At 37.5% G+C, this 27,696-nt stretch overlaps 1 protein-coding gene across 2 annotated transcripts in view; it reads left to right on the forward strand.

Moving 5' to 3' along the window:
• ARL15 (ADP ribosylation factor like GTPase 15) overlaps nt 1-27,696 on the forward strand; it is a 407,980-nt gene that overhangs the window by 185,120 nt on the left and 195,164 nt on the right. For both annotated transcript variants that reach the window (XM_030329988.2, XM_030329979.2), the window contains exon 4: nt 16,989-17,197. In XM_030329988.2, the coding sequence (XP_030185848.1) occupies nt 16,989-17,197 (209 nt within the window). The remainder of the gene's footprint in view (nt 1-16,988; nt 17,198-27,696) is intronic.

The raw sequence follows: 27,696 nt of genomic DNA on the forward strand, positions 1-27,696 counted from the left end.
TTCCAAGTTCTTTAACTTCCTATCTAGATTGTGGTTATCAGTGATAAATTTTAGATTTCTCAGGTGTGTATCATTACACTTGTTTCAACCTACTTGCTTTTGAGAATAATTACAGCTCAGTACTAGTGCAGCGGGGTGATGATATGGAATTCTCTCAAGGTTTCCTGTGGTCCCCCAGTAAGTAAACAGACCACCACCTCTGATAATTTCAGGGAACTAGCATATGGCTTTGAAATAATAATCAAATTGTTACACTTCAAATCTGAAAGAACTATTGTAGGCTATAGACAAAATTATCTTAATGGATGATTTTTCTGTTAAAGGTCTTCTCTTAAAGAAACAAGTTTAAAATACTATAGTACCATAATTTGACAACATTAAATTTCCATTAGCTGTTGCATTAGCAAAAAAGGTGTTTCTTAGAACACTTACTGTATCTGTCTTGGCATTTAACCAATTAAACTAATTAAGAGTATAAAAATAGATTTTGATGAAATATTAAGATTGTAATACTGAGAGTAGGTTGAAAACCTTATAATTTGATTTTAAGACTTTGAAATTCTTACAGGTTATACTTTTCATAGTAGTATCTCAGTTGGACATTTTGGAAACAGCTGAGGTTATAGTTTTAGTACTGAGCTGCTATTTGAACAACTGGATATTTGATTTTAAGGATTTGTTGTTAATTTCTTTTCGATGTAATTTATATCTTGGTCATATCTTTAAAATCCTTGTCTTTTAGAAACATAGACCAAAATATTTACCCATGAGATCATATGATACTTGAAATTTGCTTCAAAATAATATGAAGGAGGAATTAGGGTAAGGCTGGATTGGCCAGAACTGATGATTGTCAAAGCTGAGTGATGGTGTTTGTCATACTTTTTTGGTTACTTATATATGTTCTAAATTCTCATAATAATGAAAATATCGGTATAAATACATCATTTATTTGATGAACACCAAAAACTTTACAATACTGTCCAGGAGGAAGTAGATAACTCTTTCATGCTGCATTAAATCTGAGAACCGCTATACCTTTTATTTCTAGTCTTTGTCTTTTTTTTTTTTAATTTTTATTTCATAGATGTTGATCTTGCCTCTCTTAAAATATTCTGATTTTCTGATTTGCTTTCTTTCGTAGCTATCTCTTCTTGCTACTGTCCACGTGCCTGACTCTGGTGGTTTCTATTTCTCCTGTCTCCCACATAATGATTTACTACTTCTAATATGCTCTGAGCAGGGAGCCAAGAAACTAAGTGTGATCACATTTTTTTTTTTTTCTAGGCAAGATTTTTGTGTGGGCCTGAGGGACTTTTTAGAGTGGTTAAGCATGTGAGCTTTAGAATGTTAATTTGGGGCCTTTCTGTTGGCTACCCCATGGCTCCTGGTTTTTAGCTGTGTTCTGGGTAGTTGGGGGATCCCATATATGTTTAGATACATTGTACAGTCATATGTCTTGAGATTGCAAGGGTGGGGAGAGGTTGGTTTTTTGTTTTTTTTTTTTTAATTTTTCTTCTTAATGCAGTGATGATGACGTTGGAAGTAAAATTATTTACAGCTCCTCTAAAAGAAACTTAACTTTCCAATTGTTACTTAAGGATCAGAAGAATATATATGCTGTTATGGGAAATACTTTGCAGCACATGTAAATTGAAGCCTAAATGACATCATGTCATAAAGGTATTATCAGTTCAGTGACCTGCTAGACTATGAGCTCATGAGTTAGGCAAGGGCCACATCTACCTGGTTGGCCACTGTATGCCCGGTGCCCAGAGCTATGTCTGGGACATAGATGCCACTCAATAAATACTTGTTAGTTGATCAAGTGGATGAGTAATATAAATCAGATGACTGTTTTTTTTTTTTTTTTTTTTAATTTTTTTTTTCAACGTTTTTTATTTATTTTTGGGACAGAGAGAGACAGAGCATGAACGGGGGAGGGGCAGAGAGAGAGGGAGACACAGACTTGGAAACAGGCTCCAGGCTCCGAGCCATCAGCCCAGAGCCTGACGCGGGGCTCGAACTCACGGACCGCGAGATCTGACCTGGCCGATGTCGGACGCTTAACCGACTGCGCCACCCAGGCGCCCCTCAGATGACTGTTTTTAATTCACACGTAAATTAATTGAAGACTATATGCTTATTCCTATACTAGGCCCTTGAAATATACAAAAGAATTGGTATAGATTGTCAGTCCAGGATAATCACAAGGTACTGGACGTATAGAAACACTTTCAATGTTACAAGTATCCTAACATTCAAGGGATACACGGTTTGCTCTAGAATAACAAAGGATGGAGACAGCAATTTTGTGAAAATGAAGGAAGGCTTCAGTAGAGGAGATGTTTAGATGTAGACTTACAATGTGCATAGGGTTTTGTTTGGTTTTGTTTTTAGGTAAGACATGAGTGGAGCAGGGGAAAAACAGAGGAAAAATGCATGGTGAAGTTTCAAAGTGTCCAAGAGCTTGGCATTTACACAGAGAGTAAAGTTGGGTGATTGATGATTGACTACTAGGAAAAAGAGATAAGGGGTTAAGCATGACTCTTTTTAAAGTGTACTTTATTTTGAGGGAGAGACTGCATGAGTGGAGAGGCAGAGAGAGAGGCAGACAGAGATTCCCAAGCAGGCTCCTTGCTGCTAGTGCAGAGCCCAATGCAGGGCTTGAATTCATGAAACTGTGAGATCATGACCTGAGCCAAAACCAAGAGTCAGACGCTTAACCGACCAAGCCACCCAGCTGCCTCAAGTATGACTCTTCTACTTTGGGCGTCTGTCAGTTCCTAGACCAGGGAATCCAGGAGACTGGTTTAGAAAAGAATGTGTGGCAAGAATGAGGTCATAAGGGGACAAGTTGAGTTTAAAATACCTGGGAAACTTTAGAAGGGAATATATGATACACTGTAAGAAATCAGAATGTTGGTGCTTTAGAGAAAATCAGATAAGAGGGATTGAACGGCTGTCTTCAGGATAGTAGAAGTAAGTGAAACAGGAGGAGGAAAGACATTTCTAAGGAGGACGTGTAAAGTGAGAAGAAAGAATTCTGGGGAAAATCTGAGAATTCTTAATTGGAGATCTGTGCCCTGTGAAGGCAGAGACCATGTCCGTTTCATTTTCTGACCTGCACTGTAGAGCACAGTACACGGCACTCAGTAAGCCCTCACAATGTTTTTTTAATGTCGCCTCTGAAAGAAGCATGTTGAGAAATCGGTAGATGGTATTTATGTAGAGCAACAATGAGTTGCCAGTAAGACTTAGGGTAAGTTTTTTCCCCATTTGGTTCATGAATTCACATTGTAGAAGTTGCTGTCTAACTGAAAATTGTTTTTTAACTTTGTTAGTTATCTATCACTATGTAACAATTGACCACAAACTTAGACACTTTATCAAGAAAAGAATGTGTGTTTTTTTTGAAGTTAAATATAGAATTACCATGTGACCCATCAACTCTACTCCTAGTTATATACTCAAGAGAATTGAAAACAGGTGTTCAAAACAAACAAACAAAACCCCCCCAAAACCTTGCACTCCAGTATTCATAGCAGCTCTGTTCACAGAAGCCAAAATGCGGAAACAACCAACATGTCTGTCAGCAGCTGAACGTACAGGCAGAATGTGACGTATCTATACAATGAAATCTCTGGCCATAAAGGATCCCTTTTTAAGATCATATTTTTCTTGGTGGATTTCAGTTCTTCAGGGTTAGATAACTGAGGGCCACATGTTGGCCAGAGGATGCCTTCAGTTCCTTGGCTCATGTGCCTTTGCAGTATGACAGTTTGCTTCATAAAAGCATCCTGACTGAGAAGGCAATAGAGCTAACCTGTTATTAAAATGGAAGTTACAGGGGCGCCTGGGTGGCTCAGTCGGTTGAGCGGCCGACTTCGGCTCAGGTCATGATCTCATGGTCCGTGAGTTCGAGCCCCGCGTCGTGCTCTGTGCTGACAGCTCAGAGCCTGGAGCCTGTTTCAGATTCTGTGTCTCCCTCTCTCTCTCTGACCCTCCCGCATTCATGCTCTGTCTCTCTCTGTCTCAAAGGTGAATAAATGTTAAAAAAAAAAAAAAAATTAAAATGGAAGTTACAGTCTTTTGTAACTACTCAGGGAAGCAATATCCCATCACCTTTGCCACATTCTGTTGGTTAGAAGTAAGGCGCTAGACCATCCCACACTCAAAGGGAGGAGATTACACAAAGGCCTCAGTACCAAGAAGTGGAGATCATTGGTAGCTATCTTGGAGGCTGCCTTCGTAACCTTTGCTGTTTAATGTCTCTGCGAGACTTTCGATTATTTGCATTGGGATGATCATGTGCTTTTCCTGACAGAATCTTCCTCATGTAAACTCAGAAATCTTGTATTTGAGTACCTGTGACTCTGATATGGCAGGTATAAAGAGAAGATGTGGTCGCTGGCTTTATGGAAAGGAAAAGTGTGGGTCATTCTCTTAATGTTGCCTACTTCTGTGCAGAAATCGTTTTCAACATTGGTTATTTACAAGGATACATAGCCTTAGATTGATTTGTAAATAAGAGACTGTGTTCATGTGTGTATGCACATAAGTGTGTGCACTGAATGAAATGATCTGATTCTTGAGGTTTATAGCAAGACCATCATTTTTCTAATTAAAGAAGGGATAAATCTTGAAGAATACAAACCAAAGATTGGGGATGGGGTAGGTAGCATGTTTTTCCTCTCCTAATTGCTGTTTGTGTGCTTTAGCCATTTGTATATAAGAGAAACTTCAAAATAGCAACAGTATATGATAAATGGGTTGAAAATAGTTTTTTTTAAAGGATCCTGATCTTATTTATGTCTGATAGCCATACTTTTATACATGTCCACTCTATAAATGTTTCATTTGTCTAAAATAAGAAGGACATGAATGGAGAGACATGTCCTCATTAGTCAGCTCTGAAATTAACTCCTAGCCTAATATCACAGCTTTAAGAAAATCAGCATTCTGGAACCCTGTGGGATACCTAATAAATATTTCTTTCATATAATCTCTTCTCTATTCCCAGGCAAATATATTCTTTAACTATCCCAATCTAAATAAAAATAAGACAGTAGGCTTAGCACCATTTAAGTTGCACCGTCTCTTTTCTTTTGAGTGTGTTCTTCATGAGAAACTATTTGGAAGTGAAGTGCTTGACCTCAGGCAATGTTTCAAACTCCTTTGTCTTCTCTTTGGCTAGTGTACTGATGCCTAATCGTTTTATGCGGTGACACTATTTTCTGTAACCGCCTGTCCCCAAGTGCTGGATGATACAGACATACTTATATTTTAACGTTTATTTATTTTTGGGACAGAGAGAGACAGAGCATGAACGGGGGAGGGGCAGAGAGAGAGGGAGACACAGAATCGGAAACAGGCTCCAGGCTCTGAGCCATCAGCCCAGAGCCTGACGCGGGGCTCGAACTCACGGACCGCGAGATCGTGACCTGGCTGAAGTCGGACGCTTAACCGACTGCGCCACCCAGGCGCCCCAGACATACTTATATTTTAAAATTAAAATTAATTTCATTTTGAGAGTTCCACTTGCCTCTTGAGATAATTGGAGACATTGCATAGCTTCTAAGAAGGTTGGGGATCATTGATTTAATGATACGGTTACACGTGAAAAAGAGTCTGTTTAATGGTATATGTGATGTAGTAAGCTAATCTCTTTTAAATATATAGTAACTGTGTAAAACAAAAAATAAGTCTGATTACTTTAAGGACACTTTAATGAGTGGTTCATCCAGCTGTGGTTACAGAGTTTATTCTTTTGGAATTGTCTGAAGTGAAGTGATCTTATCTCCACTTTCCCTTTATAATGGCAACTTCGAAGGACAGAGGAAAAGCTTACTTTGGAGGACAAAAAGGAATTCCCCTGCTTTAGAAAACAGCTCAGAGAGAAGAGCATTTCAGACAAGAATTATGAAAGGAACCGAGGGAGCAGTAAAGGGTATTTTAGACTATATAAAAATGAGACAACTTCTACTCAAATGCATGGGCATATAATGCGCATATTCATCTTTCTTTCACTTACTCACTTCAGCAACAAATACGGAGAGCCTGCTCTGTGCCAGAGTCTGCGTAAACACCTGGAGACATAGCATTGAACCCACCTAGCAAGGAGGATCTTGAATAGACTTAGCAAAGTTGATGGATAAAGAGACCTGGTGAAAGTGGCGTGTTTACCTATAAGCTATGAAAAAACTGAGTGCGAGAGAGTGGGTTACAGATAGATGCAAAAATTCCTGACTCAGGCATTTAGGTGAGCACTATAGTTCAGTAAGTTATAGGCTTACTGAACATATAGAACATTCCAAGCACTATGCCAAATGAGTTATCTCATCTAATCCCTACAATCCTGTTGGGTACCTAAGTATTATTTTTTCCTTTTATTCGAAGGAAAACCAAGGCTTACAACAAGCCAGTTACCCAAGGTCACTAAGGTGACATGTGACAGAACTAGGTTTTGAACCCGGTAAGTCTGACTTAAGAGTGCATGCTAATCTCTCTGCTGTCCTATCCTCTATCAGAGCTAACCTGCCTCTCATGACTAAACCCAACTCCAGTGCATTGGCTTATTTTCAAGGAAAATTGTGTGCCAAATTCTGAAAAAATTGGAGCTTTCCAAAAGTTTTGGAGTATAAACTGATCCCTACGCTGACAACTGCCCATATTTATTTATAATTTGTAAAGTGCCTTGACTTGCCCAATTGCATAATTCAGATTATAATGTATACTAGCTTATGTACATTATTAAACACTGGTGTCATTTCTCTGAAGCCTAGGCAGTTATTTTTTGTTTTTTTGTTTTTTTCTCCTCTTTTATGCTTAGGCCTAAACATGGATCCTCACTGAATTTGTATAATCCATAGGGTTGCAACAAATAGAACACAAAGAATCCATGGGAGAAAACTGAAATCTCCATTTAGGAGTTGTGATAAACCTTCCGTCAAGAATGACAGAGTACTAAAGGACAAAAGGGTAGATAGGGATGGGTTCAAATAAATGTTGTGGACCAAGCAGAATTCCCCTTAAGGTTTTATTACATGAGTAGGTTATTAGTAATTTTTTGAGGTCAAATTAATCACAGAATAGAAATTACAGTTAAGAGACTAATACTCTACCTTTGAAGGTCAAACCTTATAGTTTTAAAGTTTTTCTGTGGGCTATGAATTTATGTTCATCTAGAACCTCATGTCATCTGTCCATTTTGTCACATGGTTGGTAGAAGTTAAACTTTAGAATAAAAACTTGTGGCGGGGGGAAATGGAAGCTACACTAGAATGCCATAGCATTTCTGCAGTTTTAAACGATTGTATTTCACCCTGACTGTGGAACAAACACCTTCCACTTCAGCCAGAAAATTCTCATTGTGGCTCTTCCCAATTTGTTGCTTTAGTCAATGGCAATTTCAACAAAATTGTTCCCAGACTAGCTTTCCTACTCTGGCCACCAGATTTTCCAGAATACTATAAAATGTGCTTTTTTGCTTTTTGTGTTAGGCCGATAGCTCGGGAATTTGCTGCTTAGTAAACATGTGGAGTCATGCAAATTGTGATCACCTTGGGTTTGTGGGTCTTCTAGGCAGTAGGCCCTTGGTTGTTACCGGAGTCCAGAGGGGAACATTTTCCCACAACTCTTCCCACAGCTTTTTCTTTCCACACTTTCAGTTTCTCAAGGCTGCTTGCTTTGCCGAACGTCAGGACAGGCAGGCTGATGGATCACAGAGAGCACAGGGCAGTGCTCTTATTTGTGTTTTAGTACAGTGCTTAGCACATGCAACGTTATGGCTTCACATTTCCAGATACTAAAACAGAACTCTGAGAGAGGCAAAGCCATGAAATAATTTTGTGTATGCGGAATTAAAAATTTTTTTCAATAGAAAATGTCAGGCGAATGATTCTTCGCAGAGTATGTGCCAGAAATATAACTACATGCTAAGCCAACAAACTACTACCATCCACAAAATACACACACGCGCGCGCGCACACACACACACACATTTCGCTTGTTTCTTTATGACGTGTTTTGTTTGGTGAATTCTATATTCTGCATACGAGAAATCTGAGTAAACGTTTTATAAAAGATTAACCAGTTCATTGAAAAAATGATTGTATAAGACTATGTTAGATGCATTCAGAGTGTGGAAATGAGACACAAAAATGCGCAAAACTCCCAGATGTCTCTTTCGGTCTAACCAGGAAGATGAAACATATATTCAGATAACTATGCTACAGGGTAGAAACAATTACGAACAGCACCAAGAGAGATAGATTAAAAGCTTCTGAGAAATGATTTCCAGCTGGAAGACTATGGAAGTCTTGGTGGAGTAGGAGATCTGGCCCTTGACAAGCAGGTGGTGGTTTCAGTGTACAAGAACTGACGTGGCAGGAACTCCAGGCAGAGGGGATAACACAACTAAAGGCATGAGGGTGAAAGCGTGGTCTGGTCCAGGAGAGACAAGTTGCAGTTGTGGATTGTACAAGGAGCAGAATGGAAACAAGTGGTAGGAATGCTCAGCTGAGGCCAGATCACAGAGAACTGTAAATGCTAAGTCATGTAGCTTGGGAATTCCAAATTATAGGCATTTGATGTTCTTGAGCAGTGTGGTGATACAGCTTGAGCTAGTTTCCTGGACAAACATTAATAATTTAATCAGCACTGGCTTTGTGCTGACCGCTCAGAGCCTGGAGCCTGTTTCAGATTCTGTGTCTCCCTCTCTCTCTGCCCCTCCCCCACTTGCACTCTGTCTCTCTCTGTCTCAAAAATAAATAAACATTTAATCAGGACTGGCTTGACAGAAGCATGGAGACCAGTTAGATAAGTCATTCTGGTGATCCAGGTGGCAAATGGTTGAGGGTATGGACCAGAGTGAGAACATGGAGGAGGGCAGGTATCAGATGGCAGGCATAGTCCTCAGGTACGGTTGTTAGGTCTTAACGCTGAAGGTACTGATGTACAGTTGTGCTTTGAGTAACACGGATATCCAGAATATTTGTTAGGAACAGGATAAGGTGAGAACAGGGCAACTCGTGCGTCAGTTTTTGTATAGTGTCGCACATTTTGTTTTTTAAAAGATAGGCTAAGAACTACCTTCAGAATTTTCTGGGGGTGTGCTATTTGAAGTTCAGATTGCACAAGTCCAAGGTTGCACACATTATCATAACATTTCTAGTCCCTAAAGCATGTGACCACTGTTGGAATTCCAACATAATGAGACCAAGGAGATTAGTACGATTCCCATATAGGCCTCTTAATTTTGCAATTGTACTTCCAACTCTGGCTGACCTATCTTTGGACACGAGATAGCGTGAGTGTAAAGATGGTTCAGTGTAACACGCTTATTTCTGCTGGAAAATGACTCCAAATGTGCCTGAGATTTAGTGGACCTCAGTGGTCCCCGTTGTATATTAAAGATAACGAGTATGTACTATTCTAAAACCCTTATGGGGTCTTAGGCCTTCACTCTCAAGAATTATTGAGACCTCAGTGCCTTGGCAAAGCTAGAGATGCTAGGAAAATAATGCCTAGCCCTCCTCAAGCAACCACTAATGGGAGGTAGGTGGATGAGGACCCAAATGCTTCCCCACTGGTGCCTGGCTCCCAGTTTTAGTATGAGTAAGCTCAGGCTACCCACAGTGGTTCGTTGGCTGGGTAGCTCTTCTTGTGGGTTGACTCTTTCCCTCCCCCACTTTTTCACTCTACCACTAGTATTTCCTGTGTTCATGGCTTGAATAAACCCGTTGCACTGGGGGAATCCAAAATAAGGCAGAGACTATTTGTTTACATATTTCCTTTGCTGACTCCCTTACACCGTTTGGGAGAAGGAAGAACTCTTTCTTGCCCACATGTTTTCATAGATTTCCAATAAACACAGGAAGACCTTAATAAGCAAATCTTTTTCAAGATATGCAGTTAGCTGTGTGTCCAAGAGTGTGGAGAGTATTCATTTTTAAGGTTTATGAAATCTTAGGGGCGCTTGGTTGCTCATTGAGTGTCGGACTCTTGATTTTGGCTTAGGTCGTAATCGCAGGGTCGTGAGATTGAGCACCATGTGGAGCACGCTTTAGATTCCCTCTCTCCCCCTCTCCCTCCTCTTCTGTCCCTCACCCCTGCTTACATGCGTGTTCTCGCTTTCTCTTAAATAAAATATATAAGATTTATGAAATCTAGAGGCTTTAGGACTGGAAGAAGCTCAGATATGAGTAGGTAGTACTGTCTACTCTAAATACAGTTACCATAATCACATTACCATAACAGGTAATGGATGGTCAACAGGACCCTTAAGCAAGACCATCCAGCTGCCAGGTAGTATTCCCCAGGGCTCTGTAATAATTCCCCATTTACTGCTGCCTCAAGCCCAGACACTGCCTGGCTTACAAAGCCATCCACATTCTGTCTTCACACTGGTCATTACTTGTCACCAGCTCAGGCTTCTCTCATGTTCATTCTCTTTACTGTGCCCCACCACCCACCCACTCCTAATTTCCTCTTATCTTATGCTCCCAGCCATGCCATCCCCACTGGAATGTTTTCTCCTCTTCTCTCCCTTTCATTGGAGCCTCCTATACTCTCTGTGAAGCAGCATAATGTAGTAGAAAAGCACATGGGCTTGGAATCAGTCCGAAATTTGAATTCTAGATCTGCCATTTATTAGCTGGATATGGAGGAAAGTGCTTAAACTTTGTGTCCCAATTTCTTCATCCATTAAATAAGGATAATAACTCCTAAAAAGTTATGTGTGGTGATGTATATAAACACCTTTACAAGGTTAGATGTGATGTAATATGTCGGTGAGGCGGGGGTGGATGACGACTAGGTGTGAACCCTCTTTTATATTCTATGTGGGTGTTCTCAGCTCATCTCACTGTGAGCCTGAGGACTTTGGTCTCCTCCAGCTCAACAGTTTATCCTGTTCGTGGTTCTTCAATCATGCAGACCACATTTCTGTTTATTATCTAGAATGGGTTTTTTTTTTTATTCTGAAAGCAAAATAAGACAATACACCTCCCTTCAGAGAACTTGACTTCGAATCTTCACATTTTTATACTTTGTATTGAGCACTTAAGGAGGGCTTAATTTAAGATACTTCCGTGCTTTTTTCAGAGGCTGGGGGAGTCCATAACAAAAGTTTGAGTTTAGATATGCATGTCTTAGTCCTCCTGGACTCTTGGATATTTCGGTTTTTAAAAACAGATTGAGTGGGTCTGATATATAGAAGACAAAAAGAATGAAGGAGCCACCCATCAGAAAAACCAAGATTCCATATATGGGAGGGGTAAAAAAAAAAAAAAAAAGAATTTAAAATTAATACTTTTCTGTCCCTTCTCCTGTCCTGCCCTTGAACATTTTCTCCCTATGCTGGAAATCACTCTTCTTAAAGTAATACTGGCTGATGCCACTTGTGTTCCAAGGATATATCCTCCTTCACTAAAATTTGAAGAATTAATTTACAATTAAAATTCTCCAAAATTGGCTTCATTTATGGGTCTCCAGTCTCATTAAGTTTTTCAGAGGGAAAATATTATCCATTTTCTGAAGACTGTGGTAAGAGGATAGAAAGAGAAGACAATCTTGACTCCTCATCCTGAGTCTATATGCCATAACAGGGTGACCCTAGTGGACACCCTCGTCCTGGTTAGCCTGTTGTGTCACCCTTTGGCACACTTGTCTTTGGATCAGAGTGACCACACCTGCTCCTATACCAGCATGGCTGCATGGCTTTTCCTTTCAGAGATGGGATCAGATCTCTGTTTTCTTCTTAGGGGTTTCTAGCAGTCGCTCAAGGCAGCAGTAAGTTAGAGGAATATCTAGAACACACTATCCAATACAGTAGCCACCAGACACGTGTGGTGTCTAAACTTCAAATTTAAGTAAATTTTAATAAAATTCAGTTCTTGAGTTACAGTGGCCACATTTCAAGTGCTCAGTAGCCACAATGGCTAGTGGCTTTTTTTTTTTTTTTTTTTTTTTTTTTTTTTTTTTTTTTTTTTAAATCACAGAAAGTTCAGTTAGACATCACTGATCTAGAGATCAGATTTTCCATAGGGACAACTTCGAACTGGTGTTTTTATTGTTGACTCCTGTGTATCCCTGTTTATTTAGTTCATTGGTTTCATCTTTCAAAGAAAAATTCTTTTAAGAAACTTACCTCTACAGCCTTTTAACTTAAGGGAGCTAACCATCTTTTTTGGCTGCAAATAATAAAATAGTCTTTGAAATCGGCACGAGTAATTAGGCATTCACTATGTTCACAAAATAAAGAGTTCTTACAATAAGTGGTTGGTACCGCTGCTCAGCGATGTTCTCAAGGACCCAGGCTTTCTGTCTTCCTGTTGTGACCTCCTCATGTGTTGGTATGTCTTCTTCAAGATTGCTGGGAAGGTTATCATCTAATGGAATCTAAAAGCTAGAAGAGAGAAGTGACTCTGTTTGAGCATCTCCCTTTTTTTGAGGGGCACAGTTTTTCCCAAAAGCTCCTGGCAGACCTGTGTTGAATCCCAGTTTGCCAAAACTGAGTCATCTGTCCATGCTGCAAGAGAGAGCTTGAAAAACAAATACTTGGCATTTTTAACCTCTATACTGGTAGGCTGGCCCTGCTGATAAAGAATGTAAGCACTATGAAGACTGAAGCTTTTGTCTGTTTTGTTTGCTAGTATGTCCCCAGTGCCTGGGATGGTGCCAGGTGTTCAGTAAACATCCATTAGAGGAAATAATAAATAAGAGAATGTTGCCATAGTTGTCCATAGTGTGCCATACAAAAGAACCTTGCATAATGAAGACACATTATGCTCCCATCTTCTATCTTTTCTCTTGTAGTAGCTTGAACCAGGCTCTCCTGGTTGATTGGCTTTCGGAGTGAACTCTTAGGATACCAAGGGCTCCTTACAACCTTCAGTAAGGCAGTATCAGACTTTGGGCAATTCAGAGACTGGGTAACACCCTCACCTCCCCAACCTCTCTACTGTTAATACACCCCTTTTTTTTTAAATCTGAATACAAAATACAGGCCAGGTTTGGATTTGGTGTTTAACCTCTTTATATACCAATTTAAGTGACACAGAGCATGCGCTATTCAGTCATTAAAATGAGTGACCCCAGACCATTTATGATGTGATGTGATGCCCTGCGTGTGTTACTCCCCTTGGACTTGGTTTGTGGGCGAGGCCTGTTGGGATGTGGACATCAAACTCTGTTCCTAATTTTCCCAGTTAGGCTCACTTCTCAGAGCATCTGGCAGCTGGGTTAATGACCTGTCTATTTCTCATTTTAATCTGGTGGCTCATCTCAGGTCCTCTCAGCTGGGCCAACCAACCTGATACTACCATTCACCCCATTCCTGGTTTCCTGGGGTACTCTGGGTTTCATCCAGAAGCCCTGATGACCAAAGCCATTGTGCAAAAGGCTGAACTGGAATTTCAGATTCCAAGCCCAGTGTTTGTGATGAACATTAGACATGCTAAGATTGGACAGAAAGCTGTGTGGCAGGAGACTAAAGAAAAGGGTCTTTTCATTACTAATAAGTTATCATCCACATAGTATATCATAGAATGGATGTTTTAAGAAATTCCAGCATTTCTCTTTGGATTTGTTTCATCCATCAACAGTCATTGGACTTAGGGTCATTTTGTCTACCATTTTCTGGTGTCTTACGTGCTCCCAAATGTGGCAGATGGAAATAGTTTCTTGTTGAAAAAGACCCTCATGAGTTAGATTTCGAATATGTCCCGTGTATTTCCAATAGAAAATTTCCACTGAAACATTCAACCAGTATTCTTCTCTTTATACTTAATTCTCTGCACCCCTCTAATGCTATGGCCATATTTATTAAGATGTATTTACAGGCCTTGTTGTATTAACTATTACTTTAAAGAATTTGTGGGTTTGATCTAAGGTAATCATGGATTTTTAAATATTTCTTATAGGTCCTTGCTTAGTGACTTGTATAGAAGAGTACTTAAAAATATTCATTTAATTAATTGGCTAGAAATGTTAGGTACCTTTTATTTTGATAAGTTGCTTTTTTCCCCCCTCTTGGCTTATGTGGTAGTAGAGTTTTTTGTTGAGTTTTATCACCTTTCCAGTCAATGATCCTTCTATTTCAATCACATTAGACCTAGATAAATATTTTAGGTGTGTAACCTTGGCCACATTATGTGATTGTTTGATGTCTTAGTTTTATTGTTGATAAAATGAGAGCCATAACAATACCTACCTCTTAAGATGGTCAAGAGTAAATGAGTTAATACATGTAAAAACACTTAGCACCACCACCATTTATTTTGGAACTGCACTTGGTCAGTTGCAACTGTTGGTTGGCTATGATTACAGAAGTTGGGCAAAAGCAGTGAAAGCCTTTTGTGAGAATTAATGAGCTCTATAGAATTTACAGTAAAGCATGTTGTGTATATTATATGAAAATTGTGTGCTACACACCTTTTAGTAAAATTTGTAATAAATTTATGTACAGATATATACACACACATTATTTTTGTCTTAAACATTCACCATCAGGTAACACTGCTGCTACTTTTGCTCCTCAAACTTATGGATGGTTCTCTAGCATATGGATAATGTCTGGATGTAGCTTGTAGCAGATGCTGTTGGTATCCTACCCAGATCTCCTTTACTGGGCCAATGCATCCATCTCCCAGCTGCTTCGAGTATTGGCTGCTAATGACTCACACCTGTACCCTTCTCCAGAGGCCTGCCCTTGGCTGACAGTAATTGCCTCAACCAAATATGTCTGGGAGAGTATGAGATCACACCCCTACCCCCTCCTGTTCCCTAGGGGTGGCTCATAGCCAATGACTGTACCGGGGTATAGCAGCCCAGCCTCCTTGTCTTTGGACTGGACAACTTCTGTGGTTGAGTCCATGCTCTAGAGCTCCTCATTGGATCAAGCTGAGGGTAGATTTTGGAAACCAGATCTTTGCCAAGCCCCTTCCCCAATTCTAGCTTGCTTCTTTCACTCCAGGTTTCTCCTGACAGCACTGTCTATAATCAGGTATTCAAGAAATGCGGTCTCAGACTCTGTGCCTGGGGAACCTGGCTTAAAGTGTTGCTGATTTCAGTGGCTCTGTTGTTTTCTTAGTTAGACCGTCACTTACGTAACTAACTACCTATATTAAATCTGTGGCTTAAGTTGTTTTGTTTTGTACTGTTTTCTTGGTTGAAAGTTGCCTGATCTGCATTAACCCTGTTCACATCCCATGTTTTTACATATTTAAGGTTGTTCTACATTAAATATCCTTGATGCTCGTATATAGCTGGGTATTTCCGTATAGGATTATGATGGATACCCTGGATTTTAAAATCTGAAATTTAAGTTTTAAATCCTGAATCAATTATACCTCCCTCTTGGGGTGGCTGTAAGAATTCTATGAGCTGTTCTTTTGAAAACACCTAGCACCGTGCCTGGAATGTAGGAAGTGCTTAATAAATGGTAGCTGTTTGGTAACTATTATTTTTTAAGAGGATTGCCTAGCCTGGTTGAGATGCCTCATCTCTTGTGCTCATGACGCCTAATGAGTACCTCTCTACAGAGCTTTATTACTTTATTAATTTTTTTTCTATTTCTCACAGAAAAATCTGGGCTTCTTAGTGCCATCCAGTGGTGTGTTGGCCCTTAGGGGAAGAAAAGACCTGATGATACCTTTCGTTGATTTCGATGGTGAAAATATTCCCACCCTATCCAGTTTGAAACTACCAGTATGGCATCATTGAATACAGAGTTGGGAAGAGATGCACATATTTGGCTCTTGTCAGTTAGTGCACACCAACTCCAGTCCTTTATTCCTAACACTTAGTGCAGTATATCCAATATAGGAGCTAAATATTCAATGGAGGGCTAACATGTAGTTACTAACTGGTTAAGACTTGCTCATATACACTAAATTAATGAAATACCTTTATCTAATTTTTGTTGTATAACCAATAGTCCCATGCCCCAAACACACACACACACACACACACACACACACCATGGACTGCCCGTGCTATTGATGAATAGAATGGAAATAAATGAAACACTTATCCTGATGTAGTAGGGAATGCCCATGCCCTCCCTGGACAGGTTGTCTACTCAGATGCAAATCTCAGTTTTGAGATTTACTAGACACATGAATGGGGATTAGTCACTTCACCTCTCTTGGCCCCAGGTTCCTCAGACAGTTGGACTGGATAGTCTTTACAGGTCTTTCTAGTGTGAAAATCCATAAAGCCTAATTAGTGTATAATTTCATTTCCTCCTTCCCTCATTTTCCTCTTTCCTGTACTGAAACTTGAGTTATACATAATGCTGGATGTTGAAAATACAAAGAGGAATAAGACGTGGCCTTGGATGCTGAGAATCTCCATGTCTTTTTATGAACACTCCCATCATATCAAGACCATGAGTATGCCCATTGCCAAGTGGGTTTATGCAAATGTATCAAGTATTTAATTCATCACAGATTTCAGCACTTTGATACATAAAAATATTGTGCTAGTAGTTTTCGCTTTCTAGATGAAATTAAATAAGGCTGTCATGCCTTATTGTCATGATCAGCAAGTAGTTCTTTTAGAAACTGTCCTCAGGATCATGTTCATTGTCTGGGATAAAGCTTCAGTGAACAGCTAGCTGGGTTACACTACTCTCTGAGTTAGGCTCAAACTCTGATTATAAAGAGTGGAGTTTTTATTTAGGACTAGTAAGCAAAATCTGAAAAAAATGTTGACTTTCAATCAAAACAACTATCCTAGTTCTTTCTCACATATTTTGATAGGAAAGGTGTAAAGAATGATAAACTTGGGTGTTCTCTTTCAAGGCCACATCCACCTGTTGGCTCTCATGCCTTGGTCCTCATCAACCATGTTCTCTGCCCTTAATTTTTAAAAGCTACATTGGTTTCCAGTAGGAATTAGTGTTGGGAACACCAACAGGACTGTTGAGTATTTTTCAGTTGCCGAAAGCTATTTTTAAAAAGAATTTGTTTTGTTTTTGACAGGGGCTGATAATATCCGGAAATATTGGAGCCGCTACTACCAAGGATCTCAAGGGGTAATATTTGTATTAGACAGTGCCTCTTCAGAAGATGATTTAGAAACTGCTAGGAATGAACTGCACTCAGCTCTCCAGCACCCACAGTTATGCACTTTACCCTTTTTAATATTGGCCAATCATCAAGACAAGCCAGCTGCTCGATCAGTCCAAGAGGTATGTCTCATGAACGTGACAAGCCTTTGTCTTGTGTGCTGTGGTTTTGCTGCCACGTTGGAATCTGAAAACTTGTCTGTAATTAGGAATATGCTGGTTGTGGTGTTTTCCAACACGAAACCCTAGTTTTCTGAGAAAGTAGAAAGACTATATCAATCTATAGAAATTATTGTTTATATACCTTTCTCCACTTGGAAAGCATCATTGTTTTTTTGTTTTTTTTGTTTTTTTTTTAACTTTAGCAAAAGTTAAAGGACTTATCTGAATATTTTTCTCATCTGCTTTAAAAGGCTGCGGGCTTGGTGATTTAGCATTTCTTACCCCGCTAGCTTACTTAGTTCATTCTCCTTTTCTCCAGCTTTTCAAGGAATGCCTCATGCGTGTCACCATGCATCACTTGCCCTCAGATGTCATGTTCTTGTCCCTCTGAAATGCTCACTGTTGACTAGAAGCAATGAGTCCTATTCTGTAACCAGCCAGGCTGAAAATTGATGTCTTATCTTGCAAGTTCCATGCCACCAAATACACTTTAATATGGACCCGTTCTTTATCTTCTTCATTGAATTTCATTTCTTAGTGCGTATCTCTCCTATAAAAGCATGAGTCTAGTTCTGGACCGAAAAAAAAATCAGTGTCTCACCCAGAAGAGCTTCTGATTCATGGATATGGAAGGAATAAGATATGGGAATAATTTTTAAATTTTGAATTGTGAATTTTAACCAAAGTACAGTGAAATAAAGACTTTTTATGTATTCCTTTACACCTGTAACTTTCAAGGTAGGTTTCTCTCCCCTTCTTCAGAAAATTGTGTGCTTCCTTTAGTGACTTCAGGATATTATAATTAGTAGGAATAACACTGCCCTGTAGTCTGAAACGTTGGATGAGGAGTCAAACACCTAAGATGTTCTAACTCCAGACTGGTTTCACACTTAATGTGGGACCCAGGCAAAAAGCTTTGTTCCTTTGCTTGTCTTCCCATCAGTAAAATGGGAATAATGCGGGCTTTTTTTTTTTTTTTTTTAAGTAAGTGAGTGGGATGGTTTTAGATAATTTACTTTGAAGTTTAAAGTACTAAGCAGTAGAAGAGATACTATATCGAGACAGTTTTCATTTAAGTCTTAGGAAAATAGTAAAGAAGGCAAGGTTTTCTTACTAAATAGAACTCGTGCCCATTTTTTGTTGCTTCGTTTATCATTAAGTAGTCAGCATGCACCTTTTTCCTTTTTAGATTTTGTGAAATATAAATACTAGTAAGTAATAAAGATAGAAACAAAGCAGTATTCAGAGTCATTAATGTGCAGATCTTCAGCATTGAACTTGTTGCGCCTTCCTGATCTGTTCTTAAGACTTGGGTGGGGTAAATCTTTTACTTTCTCAGCATCAGTTTTCCTGCTTGTAGAGTAGATATAATAGTATCTAATCGTAGACAGGAGTGTTATAAATTATAAGATACTTGCTGAAGATGCATTGTTCTGAGATTCATTGTGGGAAATATATGTATGCAGTACAGAATACAAATAGACGATATAATGTTTTGTACAAAATAATATGTAATACATCTATAATAAAACATACGAAATACACATACAAGTGACATTATAACATCAAATCACTTTATTCAAGTTATGTACAATAGCTGAATTTTTTTCTTTTAATTTTAAGAAACTGTTTTCCTTAGACATCATAAAATTGAAACTAATGTTTTCTTGAAACCAGATAGATAACTCAGGGTAATCCTCCATAGAAATTGAAGACTGTCACATTGAAGAAAGGAAGCTTTTAACAATTAATTGCTTCGGAATATGCCTTGTGTGTTTTCGCCAATATCTTTCCTAAGAAACGGGCAAATATCTTTTTATGATTCATCTTTTAGTGAGACAGAGGCTGTAAATGTAGAATAAACAGAATGATTTGAAAATTATTCAAAATTTGTATATCCTGGATCATGTATGACTGACTTTCCTTTCTATTTATATCAATTTTAAATGACTTTTCCTCAAAACTTTTGCTTGTAATGGAATTTGCAAATACCGTTTTGAGGACTGTTTAAGGTATTGTCCCTGTGGTTATATAAACATATACTATACAGGTGGACGTTAACATTTTAGATTTTAATTAAAGACATAGACAAATTCTGTTATAGATCTTGAAGCTTGTCGAAACATAATGAAGTGCCCATACGTTGGATTTGGCAGAAAAAGAAAAGGAAGCTTCTATTTTTCTCGTGGCTTAAATGACAAAGAGGTTTCTCAGAATAGTGTGTTACGATGCCTTGTTGAAATACTCCTAGGAATGTTTTAGGGATCAATATCTTATTAATAAGTTAGCATAAAAGTGGAATTATAAAAACTGAATCTAAGACTTTTTATAAGCAATCATCTCAAAATGGTTGGAAGTAGGTTTGCGTAGAAGAGGGATAGAAGATTAAAAAGTGAGTGAACTTACATGTCATTTGAAATATGTTCAGAAGTGGCCATCTGTATACTACCCCTCCTTACCTTATTGTGAAGGTATTACATGCCCCTGTGCTCTGTTGCTTATAAACATTTTTATTCGTTTGTACCTGCTAATTCGTGTGCACTTCGTGTAATCTCCAAATGCTAAAAAGGATGGGTTTTTACTTTGCAAAATAGCTGTGAGTTTGAGGCAAAATTCTATTCTTTCAGAATTCAAGGAAAATGCATTCAGTTTACCAAAAGCACTGAACAGTTCTTTGATGCAGCTAAGAAAAGACCACAAGTCATAAAGGCTCATTGATTCTTCCCCTCCTCCCATTGAAATTATTACATTTTGTGCTCAATGCATTATGCAAAAAAAAAAAAAAAAAACTGTAATTATTTACCCTGTCCCTGGAGTAAAACTTTAAAAATTCATTTATCATCTAATGAGGATAACAGAATGTTGTTGCATTTAGAAGCTGGTGAGATCCAAAGGAGAAAGAGGAATTATCCTGGGGATTCCAACCAGAGAATGAAAATCTCTGGAGGTTGTATATATTTAGTCCCCTCCTCTGCTATGAGTGTTGCAATGTTTGTGTAGAGAATGGAGTTAAGAAAGGAAGACAATGGTTAAAATTACTTTCTAACCCACAGAGGGCAACATGCCCAATTATTTTGTTACCCTTTTACAACGCAAGTAGAGTCTTGTACATTGCATAGTTCGCCTTCTGTAATAAACCTGGTAATGACCTGTGTTTAACTCAACAGCCTTTTAAGATTTTACATCTTGAGAATTGATAGTAGAAACATGTTTTTTAATAAATAATCTTTTTTTTTTAAATAGCAAAACACTGGGAAAAAGAACACCTTTTATGTACTGTCTGAAAGCCAAGCAGTTTTTGCAACAGATGTTTGTTGTATTCACTTTGGGGAGGTGTAGTTACCACAGTTTTCCAGAGTTTATTCATATCAACTACTTTTCTCTATAGAAAATATAATATAAAAATCTATAATTAAGTCAAGTGGCCCACTTGATTCATTAGGGAAAATTCTAGTCCAATTTGAATAATAAGGCTTTAAAACAAGAATCATCTTAAGGGTAAATAGGTTGGCTTTTTATTTGTATTGAATGGTAATTGTATCTAATTTGTTTTACAACTCCCATAGGAGAGCATACTTCAGTTCTGAAGTTATTTAATAGATTAGGAGGATTTTATGAGAAGTTAAATTGATATAGTAACCAATAAATGTAACCCTGTTTTCCCTCTACACGGTTGTGGATTGGGACTCTTTTACTTCCTAGCTTTTTAAAATCTTATTTTTGTTTTATTGGGCACTACTGTGTCTTATAAAATGACACATTTTGTCAACAACGTGAAAGAAATAGTTTAACCTTTCAGCAGCCTAATCTGAATTGATATTTGTCCATATCCTTAATTCAAAAATGTTTACCTTTTTTAGAAATAGCACATCAAAAATACTGAATCAACTCTGTCAAGTATTTTGCATCGAAGCAAATACTAAGAAATGTGAAAACTGTGAGATAAAGATTCTTGAAGTGACATTGTAAGGTCAAATGACTTTAATGGTTCCATGGTGTGAGTAAAGTATTCCCAAGTATTTCTATAATGATCCATTACCTTTTTAGCCCATGTTTGGCTTCGATTATAAATATTCATATTTTTGAAAAATACTTCTCAATATTGAGTGTATCATGAATACTTTGTCTATAGACCTCTTATGGAAGAGAGTGCTGGTGTGTGTTTCACGTTATTGAACCATTGCATTTAATTATAGTTCTTCTTTATAGATCATTATTTCTAAATTGTATACATTTTCCCCTTCCTAAAAGGGTCAGAGAGTTTTGAAGGATTGAAATGTTTGGGAACTGTTAATCTGCAAATAGTAAGCCTCTAATTTAAAATTTTTATTCTATACTCATACTTGTTAACGGTGGAGTGGTGTTTTTGTTTTGTTTTGTTTTGGTATCTCTATGAAGTGGTGAATATCATCTCTGGTTTTACGTGACTAATCTTTTATTAGAAAATACAAAGCAGTGTTTAAATCATGTAACATACGTAGTTTATTATTACTCTCTGTATATGGACAGAAATGTGTGTGTGTTTGTACCATAATGATTGTAAAGTGTCATACACTTTAAATCTTAGGGGCTTCCAAGTGTCCTGACCTGCGTCTTGGCAGCATTTTAGAATACTGATTTGATTTCACTTAGAGCAGCAGACATGCGTATTGTGTGAGCAGTCTGAAGATTCCCTTATGGGACGTATACTTACTTTAAAATGATATAAGAGATACAAATTATTTTTTGTTCATTCCTTACAGATGTACTTTACTCTGTTACAGTTTAATCTTGGGGAAACAATGGGAAGGTTTAGAGGAATGACGCCGTGATCTCCTGAAAATGTTTACTAACGTTTACTAACGTGCAAGAGAAGCTGAAATCACCACCATTGTCATAGTTAGTTACATTTATAATAATGACTCTTCTATATTTTGAAGAGCAACTTTTAGCTGAATGCCGAAAGAGTCAGGATATGTTCTTGTACATTCATGTACTTCATGTACATGAAAAACCTAATTTTTATATTTGATTTCATCAATTCTAAATCTAGCCAGTTTGATCTTAGCATTCAAGGGAACTCATATACCTGTATTTCTTGCACCCACCAAGCAGTATTATGAGAATGTGCCCTGCCCCCTGAAAGCTAATAAATTCCCATTAACAAATGATATATATGAAAGGTCCATTGTATCAAGAAAATTATTTAGGAGGGATAACAGTGTAAGAAAGACATTTAAAAATATAACAAGAATTCATTACGTTCTCTTATAAAACCCCTATTTCTTTACACTTTCTTCCTTGAGTCTGTCAAATGCATATCTTTGTTTAATGTAAAGCTGGCAAATTTTGGAACCTCTTCCAATTCTTACTCTTACTTTGCACATCCAGATGTTTCCGGGTATAATTCTCCCACCTCTGCGGTACTTTGCAGTTTCCTGATTGTTGACACCCCCAGACCTCCCCTTTTCTCCCTGTTCTTCAACACAGACCATTAAGAACCAATTTCCTATCTATTTTTTCATGATACCCATATTAAAAACCAGTACTATGTTCTGATTCCTTCTAGAAGCAAGTGAAACACCACCGATCTTATATATCAATGTGCCTGAGTATTGAATTCCCTTGTCTTGTCTCACTCACATTGAGCTACTGCTCACTATATCTGTTGCTCTAGGAAGACCACCTAAAGATTATAGGTCACATCAAGAAGTCTCCCTAAAACATCGAAGGCTGGGCTAGGTGCCCTCCTTTTGACTTCCCATAGCATCCTGGGCATATCCAAGTCATAATACTAGAATTAATTGCATGTAACTTTTCTGTCTACCCCTCAAGATTGTAAGCTCCTTGAAGGACAGGACTTCAGGCTTGTTTATGTCTCTGTGCTCAATTATATGTTATTGGGATAAGTACTTCCCATATGTGCTTCCCTCCTGGCTTTGACACCATCAGCTTTATCCAGATTCCCTAACTCTACCTAGTCTAACTCACGTTCCCACCCTTGAACTTTCCTTTTCCTCCACACCAAACCTGACCTTTGAATATTACTCATAAACTGCATCTTGCATGAAATCTCACCACTGTGACCATAGTAATGGTTTTGCAAAGCTTTAATCTGCCATTGACCAGACTTACAAGTGTTTATTTTCATGTACTTAAATTTGTGTTTGTCCACCTGAGGACCTTGCTATAAAGCAGATTACTATTTTTTCCCCAGAATTCCTCGTAGAAAGTGGCAGGACATCTTGGCTGAATAATATCCCTTTAATATGCTTTTATTAATGCCTACATTTTAAGTATATAGAGCTTATTTCAGTTGTGAGCATAGCAAACTGTCTTTTACTTGTATTTCTCATGTGGAGACTGGTACATGATGCAGCTCAAGGGGAACGTAATTGAAATGGTTTTAAAGCAATACATTCAATGTATTAAGAACAAATCTAGCTTTGTTGTAAAATTGTTCTACGTTAATGAAACTTAGAGGGAGGTTTTTTCATTTCTTAAATTTTTTAAAAGGCTGTTTACCGATGTATTTATTTATTTACTTATTTTGAAAGAAAGTGTTGTGTACCCTGCCATACAAGTGGGGGAGGGGCACAGAGAGAAGGAGAGCAAAAATCCCAAGCAGGCTCTGTGCTGTCAGCCAGAACCAACACGGGGCTCGATCTCAGGACCCACGAGATCACGACCTGGGCAGGAATTCAGAGTTGGACGCTTAACTAACTGAGCCGCCCAGGCACCCCTCATTTCATACATCTAACACTTTTAATTCCTGTACATATTTAAATATTTTACAATAATCATGACTAGTACAGTTAGAGTTTGACTTTCTCTTTCTGGGTCTTTTTGAAGCAATAGGTATTTGAGTGGTTGTAGTGGTGAACTTCACCCTTTATTTCAATTTTGTATCTTGTAAAAATTAGTATTTCATTAAGCCTCATTCAACAAAGCCAAGAAATGATTCTGAGGCTGAAGTTTTCAGACTGATTTCCTCGGCCCTTAGTCCCAATTATTTATTTACTTATTTATTTCATTTGCAAAAGAAAACTCCATTGACTCCACATTCCATAACTTACAGAGTTAATAAGACATTTGTCGAGTTAAATTAATTTGAAAATAGACGCATGGTTAATGTCAGTAAGGTGCTTTGAAGATAAAAAGCACAATAAGCGTTAGTTATTATCATTATGATAATTATTTTCATTATTATTATTACATAGTGTCTGCTTAAAAATACCTTTGGTTACTCTGGGATGGCTGAGGCTAATGAGAGGGGTTACCATGCTGGGTTTTATACAGAACTAAGGAGTTGAGACATAATCCACTGAGGTTTTGTTTTTTCTTAACAAATCAAGAGATGTTTGTCCTTTTTCTTAAAAATATATAAATGTATGTTACATATATATAACATATGTATATACTTGTTATATATATATGTTATATATACTTGTTATATATATGTTATATATACTTGTTATATATATGTTATATATATGTTTTATATATAAAACATATATTTTATATATAAAACATATATATGTACATATACATATATACATATATGTTATATATATATATGCATGTATATATGTTTTTTATATATATATATATACATATATATATAAATTTGTGTCTATATATAAAATAAAGCTACCTGTAATGCAGAAGCATTGGAACTCATCTTGAATAGTTTGAATGTTTTCTTATGTAATCTCTAAAATGATATTTGAGGAATAAGGATAGGTCTTCTGAAAGGCTCTAAAAACATAGACATTGATTTCTAAATAGTCAAAACCCTTTATTTCTTAGTTAACTAATTCCTGAAGTTGTATAGAGCTCAAATTTATAATTTTTATAAACTAAAAAGAAGAGGGCATAATTATGGGAAGAAAATAGGAAAGCTTAAAATTATCACAAAAATGAAAAATTATATCTTTGGGAAGTTATAAAATAACCATAACTAATTACGTGAATTAATTCCGATGAGAATATTTCAAGGAGGATTGTTCTTTAGATTATTCTTTAGCAAGAAGACTTGAACATAAAGCCAAATTCCTCACAACATCCTGCAAAGATTGTCATCACAAGTCAGAGACAGAGGAAGTATGGAAACATTTTAACAGGCATATATATGAAAGTTAAATGTACACCCAGCCTCAAAATCAGGAAGACATTAGTGACATGTCTGAAGAAGACATTCCCTAATATTATTGCAAATTAAATAAGAAAAGACCTCAAGAGAATGAAAAGAGAAAAGGTGCCTGGAGCCAATGAATTACAATTGACAACCTAAAGGCAGTTGAAGAACCAATTGCTGGAGTGATTGCAAAGCTATTCATAGTGTGCAGCAGACAGAGCATACCAGAAAGCTGGAACAATGCCTTCAGTTCAGCAATATTGCTTCAAAAGAATGGAAAGAGGGGAACGGGAAGAGCCACTGACCCTGAGACCAATTTCCAGGCAGCTGCACAAACTATATACTGTAATTAAAGGTTTTGACCAGTAATCACAGCAAAGCCAGACTACAGAAAGTCTAGGGAGTCAGCGAGGTTTATAATGAGGCAGATATCCTTAACTAAAAGTGTGGAAAAAGCAGGTAAGAAAACCAGTCCATTTTTGGCAGTGACTTTGAGAAGCTCTGCTGTGTTAACACAAATATGAAAATCACATATTTTTGGCCTTCTTCCTCTAAAAACAAAAACGTGTAATGAAAGATACCTGCTTTCATCTTTTGAGATGAATAGAACACTCTGCTCCAGTACCTGGAATTTTCTCCTTGCCACTTATTTTTCTTTACCTGTGAATTGCATGTGCCTTTCGGGAAAACAGTAAGCCAGGCACGTGCAGTGGTACAGACAACAGACTCCCACTTAGAAGTAGCTACTCTTCCAGGATACATGGGCTTTGGCAGAAATGAACTAACCCACACCTGAGTTCTTTGTCTATAGAACCTCTTTTTCCCTTTTGTTTACTGATAACGCAGAATCTCTTTCTTTCTTTAGTAGTATCTCTACACAGATGTCCGTGTTCAGCTACCACTCTTACTTAAATATTCACATAGTACTTTGCATGTTTATATCTTGAGCAAAGGGGAATTTAGTGGTTTTGAATAAAGGCATGATACAAACTTCCAAAACAAACAAGAAGGTGTCAACATGAGTCCAGTGAACACAAATGACATCTCATTTTGCAGACACCACGTAGTTCTCTCCTGACTGGCCTGCTAAGACCTTTGCTGTGTTTGATGTCACAGTATCCAGTAGTGGAATGGAAATAGTCTTCTCGGCTAGAAATTCTGAAATTGTAATTTGTACACACGTTAACCGTTGACCAAAAAAATGACAAGTTTTCCACTGACTTATAAAGGAGGAGTCAAGTAAGGTTTCATTTTATTTTATTTACCCTTATCACATAACATATTCCAGTGTCTGAATTCCTTGTGTTAAGGGTGGTGTGCCTAGATTGAGTTTACTTTTCTTCTACACCTGAAATAAGAATGCTCCATAAAGAGTGTTCAGGCAGTAAACAGACGAATAAAGTAACCGGAATTGTTTTTGTAAACAAGGGAAACCAACTAAACCTTATGGGAAGACGGTTCTGCATATGAACTGTGAAATAAATTGGAGGTTGCCTAGAACAACAAAATTGTAACGTGTAAGAATTTGTAAAATATTTTTAGAACTATAGTGATGACTAATAATTTGTCAAGCCAAAACAAGTTTTTATTGAAAGGGGCCAGAGTGGAAAATCTGGGTAACTTGTGTGTAGTTTAGACAAGGAGAACAAAGAAATAATGAAATGAAAATAAGACCTTGGCAGAGGAATGCTTAGAGAACAGCTGATTGAAGACTTACAATTGTTAATGGTGCTATAAAAGAAAGATATTTTCTCATCATGCTGTAGCATATCACATTGAAGACAAGACTGAATAATTATAAGATCCTGAAAAATAGGCCAAAAAAAGATGTTGAGATAAAGGTATAATTTATATGCACTGAATAGAATCGTTATTATGGTTATTGACATTATGCAAAAGCAAATCATTGTGCCCAAATGGCCTAATTTTCTAAAACATGAAAACATAAATTCTTAAGAAAGAATCTTTCTCTGATTATATTTAAACACTTACATTTTACTCTGTTCTAGAATAGTTTCATTTAAAATGGTACTTGCCAAACTTCTTGAAAAGGTTAAGTCTAAATATTTGAATTATTTAAATGAGTGGGTAGAGATTCATTAAGTGTAAAAATGCATGTGTCTACATGTTTGGGGCAATAAAAAAAGATGTCAATTTCCCATATTTTTATATGGACTTTGATGTTTTTCTTTAATTAAAGCTCAAGTTTGGACATCTTTCTGTTTTTCCTTAATTAATAATGGCTTTTTAATGACTTTTATATTAACAAGCAAATTAAGCTTTTTTTTTTTTTTTTTTTAGCTGAAAAAGGGAAAACAGCCTTGAAGGTAAAACATAAGATTGC

The sequence above is a fragment of the Lynx canadensis genome, chromosome A1, assembly GCF_007474595.2.
Source record: "Lynx canadensis isolate LIC74 chromosome A1, mLynCan4.pri.v2, whole genome shotgun sequence".
NCBI lineage: Eukaryota > Metazoa > Chordata > Mammalia > Carnivora > Felidae > Lynx > Lynx canadensis.